The sequence below is a fragment of the Paramisgurnus dabryanus genome, chromosome 1 (assembly GCF_030506205.2).
Source record: "Paramisgurnus dabryanus chromosome 1, PD_genome_1.1, whole genome shotgun sequence".
NCBI classification, from domain to species: Eukaryota; Metazoa; Chordata; class Actinopteri; order Cypriniformes; family Cobitidae; genus Paramisgurnus; species Paramisgurnus dabryanus.
Window position 1 is genome coordinate 6,844,022 of NC_133337.1, and position 22,426 is coordinate 6,866,447.

The window sequence follows — 22,426 nt, forward strand, 5'->3', positions numbered from 1 at the left end:
CACGTGTGTGGTGTGCGTCGTCACTTATACCAGAGCGAAGATGGATGCAGAGGAGATTGACAGTGATCTGGTAGCTAAAAAAAAACTCTATGTCTGTTGTATGGCGGTATTTTGGATTTAGGATTACTGACACTGAGCAGTTGCAACATCACGTGGCAATACGAAAACTTTTCTAGTTTTACAAATACACATTTTAGCTAAACTGTGTGTGGATTTTTCCTTAAAACCCATCAAGTTGACTCATGATACCATATAGTATAATCGCAATCGCACATCGCAATATAAGCATCAATAACCGCAATGGGAAAAATTACCCAAATCGTGCAGCCCTAATTTGTACCCAAAATACTTACAGAAGCCTAATGGTGCACACCAGAAGTGAAAGTAAATAATTTGCTCAAGTAGATTACATAGAATGTCAATGCAAAAAGTTACGGCCTAAATCTCATGAAATATTGGGTTTAGGGGTAGGATTAGGTGAAAACAACGATCATTTGCCAAGATTTTGTGAGATTTTGGCCATCGCTGTATCCCTACTAGCCACAACTGTGATTTGACACATCAGGTTGTATCAGAAAATGGAGGAGAGCATTGTATTTACTAGCACAAAAAACAAGTAATTCTACGAGTAATTTACAGCGAATAACATGATATGAAAAAGAAAGAAGCCTCATTTGTCTTTGATTTTAATTGCACAGACAGGAGTGACCATTTTCTCTTTAAGTTTTCACAGAACAGAATAGGGAGTAAACAATGCGAGAAAAAGCAGGGTTGTGAATGTTTGCTGAACACGTTGTCCGTGGAGAAAGTCTTTGTGTGTGATTCCACAGGTCAGGCGAAATGTCAGTGTTGCTCTGTGTGTGAAAAAGGTCCTGTGTCAGAAACATTAAACTAATTTACACCACTCATAAAACTCACACACTCATTTCCAAGGGCCTGTCAGTGAAGCACTTGTAATGGAAAGATTACATGAATTTAACATTAATTTCCTCACTCCGGTTCTCTTGCTTACTCTGTTCTTCTTTCCACAGATGGGATGAACTGTATGAACAAGGACCATGGCTGTGCTCACATCTGCAGAGAGACTCCCAAAGGCGGGGTGTCGTGTGAATGCCGCCCAGGTTTTGAGCTGGCCGAAAATCAGCGCGACTGCAAATGTATGTATTCAACTTCAGAATCCAATTCTGTGCCGTTCAAGTCCTACAATCGAGTTGACATTAAAACGTTTACATTTCCACTGAATTTTCAGTTTTCAGTTGGAATGGCAAGATCATGAGCATCAATGTTTGATTTCAATCATTGACATGACCTTACTCAGTCAGCATTTAAGATATTGAGGTTTTATTTACACAAAATGCTCTTTACATTATGTAGGATGATATTATGTATGTAGAAACCAATAAATTATTACATGCATGGTCACATTAGCTGAAACAGGAGCCATACCATTGAAAAGCGCCACCCATTACATTTAAAGGGGCACCATGTAAAATTTAGTATACCACATTATTATTCATTGAAGTATAAATGTAGCTATAAATTATGATGTCCTCACATACTGTACATACAGTTAATCTCATCTGAGTTGATGTCACTTGTTTAGATCCTTTTCAAGTGGTATGGAAAAATGCTTCAGTGTTCCCTTTTCATGCCGAAGTGGCGGTCCAATATATAACTTAAAGTGCAAGTGTAATCAGAGCTAAACAAGAGGTCTACAGATTAGTTTAGTCAGTCCTCTAATATGGTCTCTTCTTAAATAAACCACTTCTGCCTCTCGTCTGTCGTGGGACTATTAGTTATAGTGCTGTGGATCTGGCGGGAACATCTGGAGAGCTTTCATCTGCAATTTCTCATTTTAAAAACTCGCTGGAAGAAGGTCGACTGAAGTCCTTAAAACTTCTTTTCATCAAAGTTTTCTCTATATATTAGAAGTTGAACATTAGGAGAGCCATTTTGTCTGGCTGAACAAATGTAACCGAACATAAATGTAGAGAAGTGTGTGAGATACAGAGCTTTCTCTCAGTTGTTAATTGCTTTTATAAAATATTCCCGTCATCCCGAAATAACAAAAGTAGTTTTCTTGTGATCTCGACTTAATTTATTCATGATCTCGACATATCAAAAGTTATAAGTTGTAATTATGAAGAAACAAGCAAGCAAAAATAATAATAGTACACAGCCTCTCGGCTTATGTGTTTTTATATAATTTATGCTTTATTACAGATGACATTGTCTAAATGTAAATGAATGTAATAATCTGGATGTATTTAACAGATTTTATGTATAATCTTATATATGTACAAGAGAAGCTGACTGATTCCCACTTTACATTCTTTTACACTTAAAACAATGCTTGGTTATTTTCAACCAAGCATTGGGTCAAAAAGGTACAACCCAGCCATTATTAACCCAGAACATGTTGAAATTTGATCCAACAATGCAGGGGCGTCGCTAGACCCCTTTTGCTGGGGCACATGCCCCAGTGTAAATCTTTTGTGCCCCGGTGTAAATCTCAAGTTTAAATTTTAGCAGTTAACTGGTGCAATCCTTTACAAAGACAATCGAGGCAAAAACGGATCTATATGCAATGTAGTTGCCCAATTTACGCTTGTAAAAGCGACGAAGCAGTCGCATTGACGCGTGCACGCACTTATCCATGTCCACGCGCGTCTTTGCATTCATTTGCGCACAACCGCATTAAAAAGGTGACGCCACGCGATTGAGTTAGCTTATGAAAACATGACGAGACTAAAGTAAGTTTCTAAATAATAATGCTAATCATATTTTGACTCGATCATTATTGTCTTCTGTCGATGTACATCAGAAATGTTTTGGAGAGATGATGAGTTTAAGGGATGTAAGTCAGGTCTCAAACATTAGAGGAAAAAGCTAAGGAAAACCTCTTATCAAGTCTATAGAATTGCATTGTTGCTCAAAAAATCAACAGATGTATGTGTTATACTGTTCTGTATTTTCAGATATGAAATTAATATTTAGTTTACTAAGAACTCTAGGACAGTTAGCAGTAACTATGACTGAGATTATTTAGTATAGCAGTCATAAAATGACTGGTTTCTTAAAATATTCTTGTAAAAATAAGTTATTAATCATTGCTATCATTGTATAATGTAGAAAATATTTCTCTGCTGTCATTATTTCCAAACGTATTATGCCATTTATGCCTCCAAACGTATTAATAATGTTAGGTATGATGAAGATTACACTTGTATATATGTATCTTTCTCAGTAACTGTTGCACTGTAGAATAGTGGGTTAAGCAAAGGACATTGTAAGTGTTGCACACTTCTTGCACACAGCAGGCTTTCAAAAAAGTCAGCAAAAAATGGGGGGCCTGTGCCCCAGTAGAGCTTTATGTCTAGCAACGCCCCTGCAACAATGGCTTAAAACAACCCAGCATTTTAGGTTGAAGCAACCCAGGATAGGTTAAATTTCAACAAAACGGGTTGGGTTCGTCCCTTTTTGACCCAGCGCTTGGCTAAAAAATATTGTTTGTGTAGTATTTCTAAATTCACAAAATTACAATAGTAAAGTGCATACTTTTTAAATATGATGATCTGCAACTTTGGGGCATTGCAACAACATAAAATTAAATTGAATCAAGCATCCGTGTAATTGACGTACAGTACTTAAGTTTCAAACACACTTATCCTATTTCTGCATACTGCATATCAGTAGGGTTGGATAGCGATTCCGATGCCAATTCCATTTAGCGAATCCGGTTTTTATCGAATCCTGGTTCCGATTACAATAACTTTAATAAAAGAAAAAAAGAGCAAATACTTTCAAGATTTTTTATTTTATTTTATTATTGCCACATTTAATCTATAACCTGTTGGCTTTAACTGTGACAATTCGTCTAAAATGAAATCTTAAAAAGTGTCAGAATGAATGATACAAATTGCAGGGCTCTCACGTTTTTTCAGGCATACTGTAGTATGCAATGTGGAATTTGTCAGATATTTTCTTGTGTATATGTGTACCTTGATTAGATGGTTATCTACAGGATAACATTAAACCATTTTAGCCTTCCTCACAGTTGTTGTGTGTTACCAGTGACATGTAACTATGGAAACGGAGGTTGCCAACACACGTGTGATGACACAGAAACAGGGCCCGTGTGTGGATGTCATCAAAAATATGCCCTGCACTCAGACAGCAAGACCTGCATTGGTGAGTCTCTCACAGACACAAACTTTCTGCTCATCTTCAAATGAAGTTAATGTGATTTAATGGCAATAACCTTACACAAGTTTTTGTATTTACACAATGAGAGAGAGAGAGAGAGAGAGAGAGAGAGAGAGAGAGAGAGAGAGAGAGAGAGAGAGAGAGAGAGAGAGAGAGAGAGAGAGAGAGAGAGAGAGAGAGAGAGAGAGAGAGAGAAATGGGGGAGTAGTGGGGAAGTTTTACCAGGGTTATGAGTTCAAGGCTGTTTCAACAAACATACTGTCCTATTTGTCAGAGGGAGTTTTTGTAGGCCTGCAGAATGGTCCGTATCACCACTTCCACACAGAGGATCCCAGAATACTGTTGAGGGCAAGTGTGTTGGTTTGAGAAAAGAAAACTTTGGCATTGTTAACCCTAGAGCGCATCATATGTGTGAAGCTATACTTCAGTTTAAAATTTTCAGCCCATATTACATCTATAAAAGCAGGAGTTGCTGTGGTTAGGTAGATGACAGTGATACTTGACCTGGCATTTAACTGCAAATTTAGTAATTATACAGCTCATTAGTTGTGACACTGAGGAGGTCAAAGTGTTTTTTCTCCTGACGATTATTCTTTTTCTTATTTGAGTGATGAATCGTTGTGTAGGGAAAGGAGGCATTGAAAGATTTTATGAGTGCGAGCATGATGTGTGTGTGTTGGGTTTGGGAAGACACACTTGATGATGGAATTTTCATCATTGAACGCGTGCAAAACACATCCATCATCCTGGTAATGGTAGACGAGCCAAATGGTTGGCTTATGGTGTTCTGCCATTTTTGCCAAAAGGGAAAACTTTATACGCCATGCGTATGCGGCTTCATCCAGGGGTAGTACTTCAGAAATGAAGCAGAAAATGGTTTGTCTGTTTTTGTTTTTCTTTCTTTTAAAATTCAGAAGATAAATGACCTGCTGCAGGTAAGTTTAGTTTTTATGCTTGTTGTCTTAGGATGAACTTTTCTAGCCTCTGCGATGTTTGGCTGCAAGGAAGCACTTTTATATGTGTGTATGTGTGTGTGTCTGACGCTTTCCAAACGAGTTTAAATTTATTTCATTTGGGTCTAATGGGTATTCACCATCACTACAATGAATTTTGAAAGGCATAAATTGCTGAAACCGAATACGGTCTGCTATGTCATTAGCCTGTGCAAAGTTTCGTCCTGTTATGCGAGTGTGTGCGCTCCAGGTTTAAATAACTTCAAATAAGCCATTTATCATTACATAAATTATGTATAAGCAAAAAATATTCCAGACAGAATCTATGGACGATTGTGTTAAGGCTTAGATTTCTTAGTCTGCCAGTCCAGTTATGTCTGAAACAGCAGACTTTGTAGTTGGCAGGTGAGTTTAGTGGGCACACAAGGGCCTGTGAAGGGTCATCAGTCACACAGTGTTGGCGTCATAGTTTGAGCAGAAAGGAAACACCTTTATACTTCATGTTAGGGAGTATGACCAATCAGATCCTCACACTGTGGCAAATGATGTTAGAAGTAGTTAGAAGTAGTTCAGGTGCTGGATGTTATGACAGTTGTCTTGGGTTTATACTGACAATAAGCATAAATGCAACATAAAGGAGTCATGTGATGTCAAGATGTCGTTCATTTTGAGGTGACTTGCTCCAAAACAGCTTTCAGTCGGCTTCAGTTTAGTCCGAGTTAACATAATTTCAAACATTATATCACAATCTCTGTTTAAGACATACAATTGCTTCTAATTTACAGTGGCAAGAAAAAGTATGTAAACCTTTTGGAATTTCATAGTTTTCTGAATAAATTGGATATAAAATGTGATCTGATCTTTATTTAAGTTATTGACAAACATAATGTGTCTAAAAATAAATTCTGATCTTTCATGTCCTTATTGAGAACAACCAAAAAAAAAAAAAAACTCATAGTGCTTGTGGTAAATGTATGTGAACCCTTGAGTTAATGACCTCAAAAAAGATAATTGTAGTCAGGGTTTAGCATACCTGGAGTCTGGTTGAGATAATACGTTTGGAGGTATGGACTACAGCTTTTTTGACTGATAAAACCCCCACAAACTTTTGTAGTTTGCACAAGAAGAACACGCTTGTGTGAGCCGTGCCTCGCCAAAAAGAGCTTTCAGACAGTGTTCGAATTGAAGGGGGTCTGGGGGGGTCCCGGACCTGCTATAAGCCTCGAGGGACCCCCCATAAACCACAAAAATATAAATTAGGGGGGTCCCCTGGTTTTTATTAAAATTAAAATACAACATGAATTTAAAATTCTCATGTTGCGCTGTCACAAAGCGATAGGCTGCTGTCCGTTATTTGTCCCAATTTCGCAATAAACTCATTCAAATGATTTCAGTCTAAAATAAATATAAAAAACTCGCAAGTGCGCCTCCCGCTGTTTTCTGGAGGAATTGACAGACGAGTTAATGTCTCTGTCTGCGTGTCGTGTGGATTATATTCACCTCAGTGACGGTAAGAATGTTTAGTAATCTTTAGGGTTAGGGCTTTTTTTTTTTATCAAACTATTGTTTCATAAGAGTGGCGAGGCTACACACACAAATTGACAGCTGCTCCACCAAGTCAAAAGAAACACAAAATATTTTATTGGGAAAGCAGAAGAAATCACGCATAAATGATAATAAATAAGCAGTCGAATCGCTCAAATACGCATAATTCAGAAATAAATAACTATTTATAGAAAGCTTATCTTTTGCATGTGTGGTTTATAACCTTGCAAATGTTAACATGCAAGCGATTTTAAAAAATTTGAGCGCAAGATGTTAAAGTGAGCTGTTTTGTGTGTGCACAGGCAATAAGCGGACGCACGGAGACGCGCGATTCTAAAGCATGCAAACACAAAATTATTTTGAAATACCACACGCACCTATTCTCATAAAAACATTCAGTTATGTATTAAAGTGAGTGCAAATAGTTCAGAAAGAAGTCAAATCTTTGTGTTGGTCTGAAAGCAGCAGTTCTTATCTGCTTGTTTCTGTCATTTATATTAATTAAACAACAGAAAACAAAGGAAAATCACTTCTGTATCTTTAAAAAGATTAATTATATTTAATTTATATAATAAAGAAGACAGTGTTAATGTTTATTTGATTCTATTTATACCTAAATACTACTGTTAGATCTTACTTTATTTGTAACTTTGTTCTTTTCTATTTTTATATGCTCATCATTTCTTAATTTGTTCTTATTTTATTTTCCTAGCCCAATTTTGCTGATCCGAAAATTATTCGATCTATGATTTAAAAAACGCAATGTAATCCATTTAACCACTACTAGTAAAAATATGTAATTTGAGGGTAGGCATTGAGGTCCACCCTATTTTACCCCATTCTGTTTAAAATGTCTCGCCTTGCCAGTGTTTCACACTAATGTGAGGGGTAAAAAACGTTTAGGGTTTGAGTTAAGGGTAATTTGGGGTTTCTTTGATTAAAACCAGGATCAGATTATTGTTGATCCAGGATCACATCTTACCTTGTCAAATCACAGCGACCCTATAATGAGGGGGGTGGGGCTTGGCCAGGGGGTGGGGCTTAGGTAGGGGACCCCCCATAAGCTTTGACATAATTCGAACACTGCTTTCAGAGGAGCTATGATCAGAATTGTTGCTTTACATAAAGCTGAAAAGGGTTACAAAAGACTTTAGAAATTCACCAGTCTACAGTTAGGCAAACAATCTACAAATGGAGACGCTTAGGGACTGTTGCTTCTCTACCAAGAAGGGGGCGCCCAGTCAAAATGACACCACGAACACAACGAAGACTTATCATTGAGGTAAAGAAACAACCCTGAATGACAGCCAAAGATTTGAAGGCATCATTGGAACGTGCTAACATCTCTGTTCATGTGTCTACAGTACATAAAACACTGAACAAGCAGGGTATTCACGGCAGGACACCACGAAGGAAGCCACTGCATACTTAGAACATTGCTGCACACCTGAGGTTTGCAAAAGAGCACACTGACAGTCCACAGCGGTATTGGCAAAATGTTTTTTGGACTGATGAAACTAGATTGAAGTATATCAGACAATTCTTCAGGATAATGTGAGAATGTCTGTACGTCAGCTGAAACTGTGTAGAAGGTGGGTGATGCAACAACCCAAAACACCAGAGCAAGTCCACAACAGAATGGCTTCAGAAAACAAAATACGCCCTTTGTAGTGGCAAACAGATATTAATGGCTAAGGGGTCACTTACTTTTTCCACTGCCTTTTTGAATGTTGAGTGAGTGTGTTCAATAAAGACATGAAATATCAGAATTTTGTTTTTTTATTATTTTTAGACACATTATATTTGTCAATATCCCTTAATCAGATGAAGATCAGATCACATTTTATGACAAATTTCTTCATTGCAATTTGTTTTTTCAATTCCAAAAGGTTCACATGCTTTTTCTTGCCACTGTACATACTTTTCTTTATATCTATATCTTGGGAAATATGACCTGATAGCTCAACTTGTACATGATTATTATAAGCTTATCATTGTGAATCGACATAAATTATTGTGCTTAAACTGTCACTGGGGTGGTACCCTTTTAAAAAGTTCACCTTTGTACCTAAAAGGTACATACAGTATTAGTACCTCAGAGGTACATAGTTCCTACAGTAAATGGTACATATTAGGACCTTTTTAAAGGATAACGTCCCCATGACAGCTTTTGTACCTTTTGCTGCTAGTTCGTTACAGTACATTTACATTTACTGTAGGCATCTAGCAGAAGCTTTTATTCGAAGAGTGAGTCACTGTATGTATTGTGTTACACTGACATTTATACACCAATGCACCAATACTTCATCGGTCACGGGATCATAACCATAAAGGTGTGTTTTGTTGTACCATACACTGGAAAGATTCGCCTTTCATCTGGCAGCTTAGAGCCTGGAGTGAATCCTCTCCAGCATTCAACACTCAACCAGTTTTTCTTTTCAGTCTCCACGGAGCGACACCGAACGGCCACAGGGACGAGAAGAGGAGTACAGGGATCGATCCCACCCCATCTCACCCTTCCCTTTTCTCTTTCTCTTCTTTTCTCTTTCTCTTGACCCTTGCTGTGGTCTGTGTGTTTAGCTGTGCTGTGTGGGTCTGGTCTTTCCCTGTGTTTAGTGCTCCTTTAGGACTCCCCTTTTGCTCCTGTGTGTGGCGTTTGTCATGGGCTCCTCCTTTTCTTTATGCCTCTCTGGTGAAAGTTACTGATTGCCTGTCTTGTCCGCAATTAAAGTGTGATTCTGACTGGAATTAAATGGTTTGTAGGCAAATATACTGGTATAAGGGCTTAACGCAACTAGCGTGTACCTCTCAATTGCAGCCTGATCAGCGGTAGCGTCCCCACCAATCAGAAAACAACATCCCTTCTGAGCAGCCGATCTGTACACCGGTCCCGCCCCTGCCTGACCTCTCTGAAACGAGCCAGTCAATCCAATATCCTCGACCCCGACAACACCGCTTCCACAACAAGCATGAACCAACCCTGTCTGCAACCTTTATTTAAAGAATTAGCGCAAAACTGGCATCCACACTCACCTGTCACTCTTTATTTCATTTAGACGGTATATTTCTCTCTCTCATGTCTCCATCTATCTATCTATCTCTCTCTTACTTTTATGCTAGTTGCATGTCGTATTTCCCTCTGCACGCCCTTTTCTCTCCTTGCCTTTTTACTAGTATTGGCTTGTATGTTTGCGTCCTGTTTTTTCACACTAATGCACATCTGCATGGTTTTGTCAGTGAAAAACTGTATTTCTCCATCTCCGTTTTGTTCTAATTTCTCTTCTTCATCGGTAAAAACATTATTAGTAACCCCTGTGCTTTTTATGGTTTTACTGTAGTCACGTCAGAGGTAGCAGATTATTATTAACTTTGTTCTTTTCTAATTTATTTAGTTGTTTCTTTGATTTTCCCGTGCTCACTCCAGCCTCTGATTGGTGGAGTCCTCTGGTTAGAGTCTTCAAATGTAAGCAAGCACACAATTCGTAAACACACAAATAGTACACAGATGTCTCTAATGTCAAACGTAGCGTCCTCCAATCGTGAGATAAGCTTTACAATGCTGAAGAACAAACACAAAACACCAAATAAAAAATTCTGTCATTAATTATTCACCCCATATTCAAGTAAATAGGAATGTATGTGTAAGATAGCTGCATGTCATACAATGAATGCAATCAATAGGAATTGGAACTAAAAGGCGCCCGTAAAGGGTTAGTTCAACCAAATAATTGTTAATTATTTACTCAATTCCGCTATGGCTTTTTTGTGCTTGGTAACATAAAACGGGAATTAAAAAATGTACAATAAGAGTGGATTGTGACTGCCAGTTCTCACAAACCCAAAGGTTTTGTAAAATAACTCCATGTGACTTGTGCCATATATTCCAAGTATACTAAAAACAAGTAAGGTATCCTGGAGGCATACAGGTTTAGTGAAAAACAAATTAAATCATCCTTTATTGATAAAAGGCCACTTGACCTGTGCCTCTTCTCTTCATGCAAGAGTGTACACAAACAAGAAAAACAAGTTGTTTATATAGAGGAGGTGGTACTAAAAATGTTTAAAAGCAGGTTTCAAGCGAGCCATATTGATATTAACACTGCAGATCATTGAGAATAATCACTACCAGTGTAATAGATATATTCAAGATTAGCTTACCCTTGTGCCACCGAGCAAACCAAGTGATGTCACCTAACTCCCTTTTCAGCAGTGAAAAACATCCACATACCAAAAATCACAAACACATTTGCTTGTGTCGCGATGATGCAGCCTGGTCTCACTGTTAATACGTTGTATTATATCATAACTTTAAAAAGCACAAAATTTATTTTTGTATGTTTAAATAGATGCTGAAACACTGTACAATGTAAATGTATTTGTAACATTTAATTGTAGCATTATTATGTTTTTACAGCTACAAAATGTAAAACATTTGAAAAATATTTCATACCATAAAGATTGCTGTTTCATTTTCCTTTCTATAACATTCGATATGTTACCACCCTAACCCAAACTCTTTTTATACCGAAATTATTTTATATTATGCAACATAATGGACAGAAATGTGTACAGGTAGGACATTTTTAACAACAGTAACTATACAGCATTTAAAAGATATTTTAAGCTTCTAATACTGTCCTACACCTTAACCTACCCAAAACAGTGCTGTTGAAAATAAAAAGCAAAACAGGATCTGTTGAATTCGGATCTGTTTCTCACAAGTGTATCAATTTTAAATTACAGCAAATTAATAAAACACATTGATGTGATACGTTTCATTTAAAATGTAAGTAAATGTTTACAAAATACACGTATTCTCATTAGATCACATTGGATGATGTCACAGCAGTAGAGGTGGTGCAACTATAACAATAAGTCTGTAATCCCACCCACTTTGAAGCGTTAATAAACTGCAGTGAAAACCAAACTGAGCCAACGTAAAGTAAAGTGAGCCAAGCCGTTGATCCTAGTAGCACCATTATGGCGCATTTCCATTGCATAGTAACCTATTTGTCAGGTTGTATCAGCTCACTCTACTTTTGGCGCATTTCCATTTCATAGTAACCTACAGTATTTTTCAGGTTGTATCAGCTCACTCTACTTTTGGCGCTTTTCCATTGCATAGTACCCCACGGCTTAGTTTAGTTTGGGTTGGGTCAGCTCACCTCACTTTGGCGTGGTTAGCTTTTCCATCGAGTTTAGTATCACTTCGCAGTGGGAGGGATTATAGGCGTGTTGTTATATTTGCGCTGCCTACTGCTGTGACATCATACAAGTGAGAGCGTCGTTGTACATTACCATTTATTTATTTCTCAGTCCGCCACAAAAATTACAATTGGCCACCACAAACTGATTTTTTTGTTTATCACTTCACTACCTCTGTCTCACATGACAGTTTCTGTTCAAACAACCCTGGCGTCAGTCAACAGCGCTCCGCTGAGCCTCGTTGAAGTTGCATATATAATGCTGATGTGCTCGTCGTGAATGTTCCGCCACAAACTGCAAGTCTGGAAAAAACTGTTATGGTGTTCTTGATTCTCAACCTGTGGATGTTTTTTATCGCTAAAAGGGAGTTTGGGAACTTAAAGCAGAGCACAGATGACAACCTGTTTGCTCGAGACAGCGCAAGCTAGCACTGAGGTAAAGCTAATATAGTGATGATGCTGGTAGTGACGATTCTCTCAGACCAATCAGTGATCTACAGTGTTTTCGCGTCACGTTTGGTAACAGCTTGGGTCGCTTGGAACCCCAACCGAGGTGGTACAAAAAAATTATCGGGTACTACGTACTGCACCCAGTGGAAAAGCTCCCAAAAGTAAGCTGAGCCGACCCAAACTAAACCATACCGTGGGGTACTATGCAATGGAAAAGCGCCATTTGGCTTGGTTGGCTTTTCCATTGAGTTTAGTAACACTTCAGAGTGGGAGGGATTATAGACATGTCATTATATTTGCGCTGCTTACAAAAAGTGGGAGCAAGCATCGTTGGAATGCAGTGTTTCTCATACATTCATTTATTTATCAGTCCGCCCCAAAATTAAAATTGACCATCAAAAATAAATGTTTGCACATCACATTTATCACTATGTCCGTCTCATATGCCAGTTTCTGTACAAACATCTGTGGCGTTAGTCGACACACTCCGCTGAACATCATTTAAGTTGCAAAAATACAGCGCATACCTGCAGAGGTGCTCGTCATGGATATGCCACCACAAACTGCAAGTCTGGAACACTGGTATGGTGTTCCTGATTCTCAGCATTTGGATGTTTTTTTACTGCTAAAGGGAGTTTGAGAACTTACAACAAAGCACAGATGACAACAAGTTTGCTCGAGCCAGTGCATGCACGAAGGTAAAGCTAATCTTGAATGAAGCGATGACGCTGGTAGTGACGATTCCCTAAAACCAATCAGTGATCTACTGTGTCACAACACTTTTTAGTATCAGCATAGTTTACTTGAAACCCCAACCGAGGTGGACCTTAAAGAAGTATCGGGTACTAAGTACCGTACCCAGTGGAAAAAAACCAAAAGTGAGCCGACCCAACCTGTGGGATACTATGCAATGGAAAAGGGCCATTATGTTTGTTTTTTACTAAACTTTTTAGTAGATTATATGGTTGCATGAATTACATGGAGTTTACTGAAGCTTTTTCATCCCTTTGAAGTTTAATTGTCGGGTTAATCAGAATCCATCCCCATTGTAAATAAAAACACAAAACAAGGTTGAGTAAATAATCAAAAATGTAAATTTTAGGGTGAACTTACCCTTTAAACCAAAATTAAAGGCTATCATACAGTATTCCATTCAAATGTGCTCAGCAAAACATATTGCACCATGTTTGATATCAGTGATGATCAGTCAAGTGTAGAAATCGGTGGTGTTTAACTATATATGTTATCTGTATATACTATAAACCAGGGGTTCTCAAAGTCCGGACTCCGGTCCGGATCCGGACCCGACGGGAACTTGATCCGGACCCGGCGTTCACTTCATATTACAAGTGCATTAATTTCTATGTGATTGATTAAATGTGTGCATTTGCTACTTTACAAATGCATATTAAACTTGTTAACCATTCGTTACGTTTTTTTTTTCTTTTTAGATTTAAGAGGTCCGAAAATAAAACGAGTTATTCAAAAATGTCCTAACGCTGTAGCCATCACACCCAGATATTATGCACAGCTACTTAATGTACTACGGCTTTTGATCAGTAAGTCCTTATCGATCTGAAATCACTGTTGGTTTGAGTCGTTTATAACATGCATTTGAAAAAGCAACACTCGTTAAACATAATCTTTATACATAATCTGTATTATCATGAAATACCTGAAAAGGTTTGAAGAACAGCAATATAAATATATCCTTAAGACATTTCCTGGAGATGCGTGTGTCTAGTTCTTCGTCTGCAGCGCATATTAAGTTTCTGCCCGAGAGCGCCCCCCTGGCCTTTGGATGTAGCGGCAGTTCACCGTAATTCATTGAGAAGCAAAGCAAGCATCATCAGCCAATTTATAGGTGCACCCCTAATTTTGGTCAGTGTCTCTGCCTACCAACCACACTTTTTTGCCATGGTTTATGCATCTGATGGAGAACAAACTGTGCCATTTCTCTAATTAGGTTGCTCTGTATTTTGCACCTGGTTACTTTTGGCATATTTTTTGTGTTTGTTTAAAAAAAAATAACTTTAAATGCAAAAAACACTTATTTTTTTTCCAAACTATTTGTGTTGATTTGTTATATAAACAAATGATTTACATAAAGTTTTTCCGGACCTATGAAAATGATGAGAATTCAGATTTGGACCTTTGAATGTAAACTTTGAGAACCCCTGCTATAAACCTTAAAACACCATATTTAATGTATGTAAAATAAAATTAGACAGCATTTATGATACAAAGGTATTGGAGTGTAAGCCTCCGTCCCCTTGAATGTATATTTGGCCTAACATCACATATTAAAAAATACATTAGGATGACAGAATAAGAATTTTGGGGAGCATTATATTAAAATAAGGTATTGCACTTCTTCTGGATTGGCTCCCTGCAGCCTAGAACCCCACCCCCTTCTGCTCTAACACCAATGCTGTCCTTGTATTTGCATGCAAAAAGCCATTAACCGTTCTCACTACATAAGCCTGCCCATAGCATCCCCACTTCCTACACTTGTTAAATGGTTTTCTGCATTGTCAAAGCCAGTTGTAATGTGTTCCATAGACAAACAGGCAACCAGCGCTGCCCCAGACTCTGTCATTCATTCACCTCTCCGCATGTCCCACGCCTAAACCTCTGTTATTCTCATGGACCCCACCATGAGACCACACCTTCCTTCATTCTTTTCATGTCATCTTCTGACCTCTCCTTTTAACTTTTATCCTGTCACTAAGTGTATCCACTGTCTTTTTGTGTTGAGTCTGTATCTTTCATCTTCTTCTCTGTCATTCATAATCATGTAGTTTGTCTTTAACATGTATCCAGGGTCCAAATTGGCCTTTGCCAAGCACCAAATTAGAGTAAAATTTGACGATTGTTAATAGCCAGTGGAAATTTTATTTGAAACTGTGACATATTGTAATGGTAAGCACAGTATTACTGTTGTAACAATTTCATGTGGAAGTTCATGTGGTGACACATATATTATCTGAAACATTGGCAACATTAAGGCAACATTAAGCCACCAAACCTAAAATATAATACATTTTTACAGAAAGAGGTAGACTGCGTCATTATTTGAACATTATTAGAAATGTAAAATGGCTCAATTGTCATTGCGATTAAAGCATTACAAAAAAGTAATGTTACAGAATAGAGAATTGTTTATCTTCAGAAAATGTTTTAAATCTGAACGCTTTTAGTAGATGTGGCAAAAAAATTTGGACCCTTTGTGTATCCACCCCTTCTACTGTGTCTCCCTGTATCTCTTTTTATTTACCTTCTGTCTCTCCTCCACTACTCGTCCATTCTTTCACTGAGGTAAACGAGTGGCCGTTTCATATGGAAGACAAGAACTACAATGAAAACAGCATCATAACCTCAATATTAGCCCCTCTCATCCAATCCCCAATTATGTTAAGCTCCTCCCACCACCCATGTTCGTGATAAAACTGGTCGTCTGTTTTTCTACTTTTCGGGAGATCTTTAGAATTCTTTTATTTAACTGTTTGTTCATGTGATTAACACTAACAGGGGTGATTTGCGCTTCTTCATGGCTTTATGCCTCTTGGCTTTGGTTCAAACTCAAACGCCAAGATGGTCAGGCATCCCGCGTCCAGGCATTAACGTCGATCCTGCGTCCGCGAGCGGGTCGGTTATGGCCCATTATGGGATCGTGCCAGCCCGTTCCGGGCGTCGGTGGGCGTGGCGCCAAGGGCGGGTCAGCCTGTGCGGGCGATGGACATTGGGCTTCTCATTAACATGCTCCTCCCTGTTTGTCCCCTGTTACTTGTGTTTTAGAGAAAGATGAGGCTGCAATTGAGAGCTCTGAATTCAATTCCACGTCAGTAGCTGATGTAGACAAGCGGGTGAAACGTCGTCTACTTATGGGTAACTCTTTTCTTCCTCTTTCTATGTGTTGCCATGGCACTTGTGCTTCTAGCTCCTCCTTAGTCTGTTTGAGTTGCTTTTCTTTTCTTTGCTTTCCTTTGCTCCTCCCCCTAAGGTCACTCGTCCAGATTTCTGTGTCTGACCCCTCCAGAAAATTAGAGAAATGTCCCCTATGACAATGTTCCTTTTGCATTGTCCTCAACCTTATCTGCTTTGATTAAAACAACACTTGAAAACTAACAACAATTGACTGCTTCCATCCACTTCTATTTCCAAAGAAACAGCCAAGATGGTGGCAAAATGACACTGGACGCTCCATATTGGAGCCACGGTAAACTTACAATAATGAATCCTACCTTTCTCAGTTGCACATTTCACTGCACAAATCCTGTGTGGTCGCTGTTAGTTTTAATATTAGGTGCAGTTAGATGATTAAACTGCATGAACACTCTTAAAAATAAAAGTGCTTCACCATGCAATAGAAGAAACATTTTTTATAAAGATCCTTTAACAATTGTATATAAAAAGTATTTTGAATAGATAATAAAAAAGGTATGAAAGAAATGGTTCTTCTAAGAATGGAACCAAAAAAGAAATCGCTGAAGTACCTTTTAAGCACCTTTATTTTTAAGGGTGAACATTTGAGGGACTGAAAAGATGATTTTATGTAGAAGGAATGACATAAGGGTTGGTCCAGAGCTTTCCACATCACAGGATGCTGTGGTGAGCCACAGCGGAAGATGCCTGACGGCGCTTTTTTACGCTCTATTAATAGTATGTGTCCTATAACATTAAACTGTAGTATTTATCATTTACCCACATTAACCCTGTCATTTGTACTCCATAAAAATAAAAAATTATGTTATTATTTACACAAAATTATCCACCTTTACACCTTATAAATAGATGAATAGATTTATCAGAAAATGGTATTAATACGTCTTTTTCACTATAGTGAAATATTTTAAAAATAATTTGCTTTCTTAAAATAAGGATAATCAGCAAGGACGTTCACTGCAAAGCTGTCGAAAAGTGTTTATAGTAGTTCTTCAGAGGTACATACAAAAATTGTATATATTATGACCTTTTGAAAGGGTACTGCCCCACTGACACGTTAAGACAATTTTTGACCATTTCTTTCGGATAGTTTTATTTTTTTTAGGATTGTGAACAGTAATGCAGAATAGTTTTGGTTTTTAGTCCATCTGTTAGAGTTAAGAGAGAACAGATCACTCACACAGGCTCAAAACCCAGAAACACATCAGCCATTTGTCCTTGAATTCATGAAACAAAGCCAAGATTTTGTTAGACATGCAGTCTTGTAACTGTTTGCAAAATATCTGGGAGGACAGTCCAGACACCTATTTTTAAAAGATGTGGTTTCAGAAGTCCTCATAATTCTTTAGTCTTTTTGTGTTTGTTGTTCCTGTGACTAATAATCCACGTTTTGTTGTGAAGGCCAGCTTCATTCAAAATATCTCAATGACTCAAAACAAATCAAACCATATTATGTCTGGTCTATAGATCAGTTTATACATTTCTTACTGTAGATTTCTTAGATGTATACATTACGTGCACACAGGAACCTACACATTTCTCATCTCCTTTTCTCACCTTCCTTTCTTCCTCGATAATCTTTTAGTGTCTGACTGTGACATCACTTTTTCCTCCCTGTAGTTCAACGCTGCATTGAGGGAAAACCAAACGTCAAATTTCCTAAATCACTTCCACACCTCTCAGAGTCTGCACAGCTCTATCGATTTACTTTCCTATTTACTTGTTTTTTATTTCCCAAAATCTCATTAAAAACAGGTGTGCCTGCTCTGGAAGACACATTATGGTCCCAAACTCTTTTTAACTTTGTATAATCTGCAAATGATCTGTTAACAAGAAGCTCAAATATTATTGCATATGTGACCCTGTCTGTGAAATCAAGGGTAAAGTCTCATAATCTAATCTAAGAAGATTTCAATCATTGATATTACTTTAATTTCTATCTTAGATATCAAGTTTGTGTTTTCACAGAATGTTCTTTACATTATATATACTCCCAGAAAAAAGTTACAAAAGTTGTCACTGGGGCAGTACCTTTTTAAAAGGTCATAATATGTACCCTTTTTGTACAGATCTTTGAGGTGCCAATATGCACCTTTTAGGTACAAAAGTGTACTTATTGAAAAGATACCGCCCCAGTGACAACTTTTGTACCTTTTTGTACAGTGGCTGCCGGTGACTTCTTTTTCGAGGCCCCACAATGCATGTGGTTCATATTACGCAAGGAACACATATTTTGACATGACGAGCAACAAACATGACACTCCGAACACATATTTTGAATTTGCGCCCCTCGGAAGAGAAATCACCGGTTGGCACTGTTCTTGTACCTTTTTTCTGATAGTGTTGGGTGATTTTATGTAGAAAATAGTAAATCACAAATAAATGACTTACGCTGAGTTTTTAACAAATATAAAGTGGGTTCTTAAAGTCTGACCTTTCATACAAAAGTATCAATGTAGTAATAGTCACAAATTAGCTTATTTTTATATTCATTGTATTCAAAATCCTTAAATTTCCAAGACTTTTGTACCCAACTGTAAAAGCAATAATATTTAGCTTATTGTATATACAATTAGTCACCCTATTGTATATACAGTGCACTCAAAAAAATGATGGGTTATTTCCAACCCACCATTGGGTCAAAAAGGGACAAACCCATCATTTGACCCAACAATGGTGTAAAACAACTCAGCATAGGTTAAATTAAATCTCAAGGGACTTGGTTCATCCCAAAGCTACACTCTCAGAAAAAAAAGTTACAAAAGTTGTCAGTGGGACAAAAGTGTACTTTTTAAAAAGGTACTGACCCAGTGACAACTTTTGTACCTTCTTGTACCAATTGTACCTCGAAAGTAATGTGTAAATTACCCAAAAAAGAATATTCTGTCACCATTTACTCACTCTCATGTTGTTACAAACTCACATCAATTTCTTTGTTCTGATAAAAACGAAGGAAGATATTTTGAGAAATGTTGGTAACCAAACCCCATTTAAAAAATAATACTGTGGACGTGAATGGGGTCCACGAACGGTTGGGTTACAAACATTTCCCAAAATATCTTCCTTTGTGTTTATCAGAACAAAGAAATTTATACAGGTTTGTAATAAAATGAGAATGAGTAAATGATGACAGAATTTAAATTTTTGGGTGATCTATCCCTTTAAAGTGTAATGCATTTATAATTGTTGACTTGTATGCACACTGGATTACACTATGTACTGTTTGTAGAAATTGTAAGAGTTTTAAGAGTTCGACAAGTAACGTGATGTCATCACCGCAATACTCGCTAACATTTTTATTTTCCCCCTCATATTCCAAGTTCCATAATGCACAAATGGGCCAGTTATGACAGATTCACACTGCAAGCTCGCTTTTGCATTTGGATGTTTGTGCAAGTGCGTCTGTTCTATTACACAGGAGCCACAGGAGAATGCTAGATTTGACACTCCGCGTTCCTTCTGTCGCAGCCGAGGCCAACAGCACCAGGATGTGACCCATCCTGACAAATTAAACTGGAAACTTGGTGTCAGAAAGAAAGCTCCCGTTGTACCCGGGTGTGATGGGAAACCCAGAGACGGGGAGAGAAAAGCTAGAATAAAGGGGAAGAGAGACACATTGAACGAGAGAGAATACAAAGAAGTGTTCTTAAAGGTGGTCACTTAGCAGGGGGAGGGGATTTAAGGAATTTGATCTAAATAAACTGCCATGTGTTGGGCACATGTGGACGGGGCTGCAGGTTTTTTGATGCATTGACCTCCAGAGCGTGATCCAAATAAACGTCTCACACACCTCTGGGCAGCTGTCTCTCTGCAACCAACCTTTCGAAATGGTGTGCAGTGGACAGCCCGGTCTTGTAAATGGAATGTGAAAGCTATTGAGGGCACTGAATCCATCTATCTGTGGATGGCCTGTGTGGTTTTCTTCAGGAGAAGGGTTTCTTTTCAGTAGCGGGGTGAAAGCTGGGCGTTCGGTCAGAATCTCTCCAGCCTGTGTGTATCTACAGTATAGGCTTCTAGTTTTTTCTGGCTCTGGGCCAACACGGGCCGGCTTACTCGAACACGATGCCTGAGGAGTCTGTGAAAATACACGTCCATCAATCAGAAGGTGCTGCTATAGCCACGCCCATTTAGAGTAACCACACCCCCTTGAGAACGATGATTGTGCAGGTATTGGATAGAGAGCCACTTAACAGTCAGCTTAATCGAACTATGTAGATGTCCCGTGTACAGCCGTGTCCTTGGGCAAAGTAGCTCCAGCTGTGCAACTGAATAGCCCATAGGCTGTAGAGTCTTAGCATTAGACTCTAATAACAGGGTCTGTGACATGCTTAATAAATCATTAACAGAAATCCCCTCACCCAACCCGCAAAAACTGTCCTGTTGAGGATGGAGATCTTCCACTCTTTCGCTCTTTTATTTCCCAAACCAAATTGCCAGTGGGTTTTTATGTTGGACCGACTGAACCTTCCAAAAAGCACATTTCATTTGGTGGCTCAAAGCAAAGAATCCCATAACCATTCCCAAATGAAAAGATCTGCCATTTTGTCTGAGATGGACATTGGCTTGGATGATCTTATGCTATATTGTCTCATTTTGCAAATAATATGGGTAATTTTTTAAACATTGAATCTGTGATGACATCACTTTTAAAAATAAACTGGAAGGTATAGGAGCTGTTACCCAACTATCATCATAAAAAAAAACTTATATACATACTTATATGGACAGTAATAAATCTCAACATAAATGATGGTTCAAATTCATATTTCTACAACAGTGCATCCTCAAACTTTTACTTTTAAGTCAACAAACTTTCGACTAACCAACTCATCCTCTAGTCTTTATTCTCCAGGGTTTCCCTCAGTTTGTTCTCAGGAAAAATCTCTTCTTTTTGTTTATCCTTTTTATTGTGTTTGACAGAAGGGCCGCAGGATGTTGTGCCCAAATTATAATGTTTTTTAAATCCAGCTGTTTTCATGTACTTTCTTTTTTAGCTCTGTCATTAACCTTGTCATCTCTTAAGTTTAGTATCAAATATGTAAACATAATCATATTGGGAATTGTTATGAAATGGCAACTACATCCACTGGGTTTCATTATTTACCTTTCCAAATACGAAGCTTAGCTCTTAAAACACTCACATCCTCACGAAGTTCAACATAGTTAAAGTTGAAGTGTGTAAGTTTCTGTGCAACTAGTGATTTGTGCAAATAATGATTGTTTGCAAAAAGGTTTCCAAATTACTCCAGTTTTCTATTGGTCAGAAAATTGATAGTCCCAGCCATTTTTTGAGACAATGTGTTTGACAAGTCACAGTATTTAGACTTTTGGGGAAAATGACCAAGGCTTCCTTACTAATGTCTCTGTTTATTAATCTGGTTTAATCAAGGTTTGTTGAATGAAACAATTACACACTTTACAGCTTTGACTATGTGCAATAACAACTTTTTACCTTGTAGATCACATTTAAACAAGCAGATTTGTTGCTGTTGTTTTTTTGTATTTATGCTACCTTACGTCTTCTCTCTGTTCCGTCCTGTGTATGTTTGTTTACCCAGAGACCTGTGCAGTAAATAATGGTGGTTGTGATCGCACCTGTAAAGACACCGCCACTGGGGTGCGCTGCAGCTGTCCGGTGGGCTTTACCCTTCAACCCGACGGCAAAACCTGTAAAGGTCAGTGTGCGTGCTGTTTGTGTGGACTGATCTGTTTAAAATCACAAGGTACACATCTCTTCTGTTTGTCTCCCTCTGCAAGCTTCTGAATGTCAGGGAGCAATTTGAGATTTCCTGTATTTAGACTTCAAGGCTCGGATTAAATTGGAGACAGATTATTAGATGAATTCTTCTGCTCAAAATGGTCAAGTATCACCGGGTGTGTGTGTGCCCTCGAATGGGTGGATGGGTAGTGGCGTGTTATCCCACGCCAAGACCCGACCAGCTTCGCATCAGCGTGTCCTGTCGTGTGGAATGGGTTGATGATGGTCGTGTTGTTGTTGCTTTGGCTGCGAAGCATTTCTTCTGAAATTCCAGCTTTGACGTCAATGACCGGGAGTTTCAAAGTGGGGCTGCCGCGAAGCGATCTTGGCACAGGGTGATGGTGGGTTCTTTCCAAACAAACACA

General features: G+C 38.3%; 1 protein-coding gene across 1 annotated transcript in view; it reads left to right on the forward strand.

Annotated features, from left to right (window-relative positions):
- Window positions 1-22,426, forward strand: part of scube1 (signal peptide, CUB domain, EGF-like 1) — a 113,380-nt gene that overhangs the window by 67,293 nt on the left and 23,661 nt on the right. The window contains exons 6-9 of the mRNA XM_073815861.1: window positions 1,032-1,157; window positions 4,075-4,191; window positions 16,157-16,246; window positions 21,862-21,978. Of these exons, the coding sequence (XP_073671962.1) occupies window positions 1,032-1,157; window positions 4,075-4,191; window positions 16,157-16,246; window positions 21,862-21,978 (450 nt within the window). The remainder of the gene's footprint in view (window positions 1-1,031; window positions 1,158-4,074; window positions 4,192-16,156; window positions 16,247-21,861; window positions 21,979-22,426) is intronic.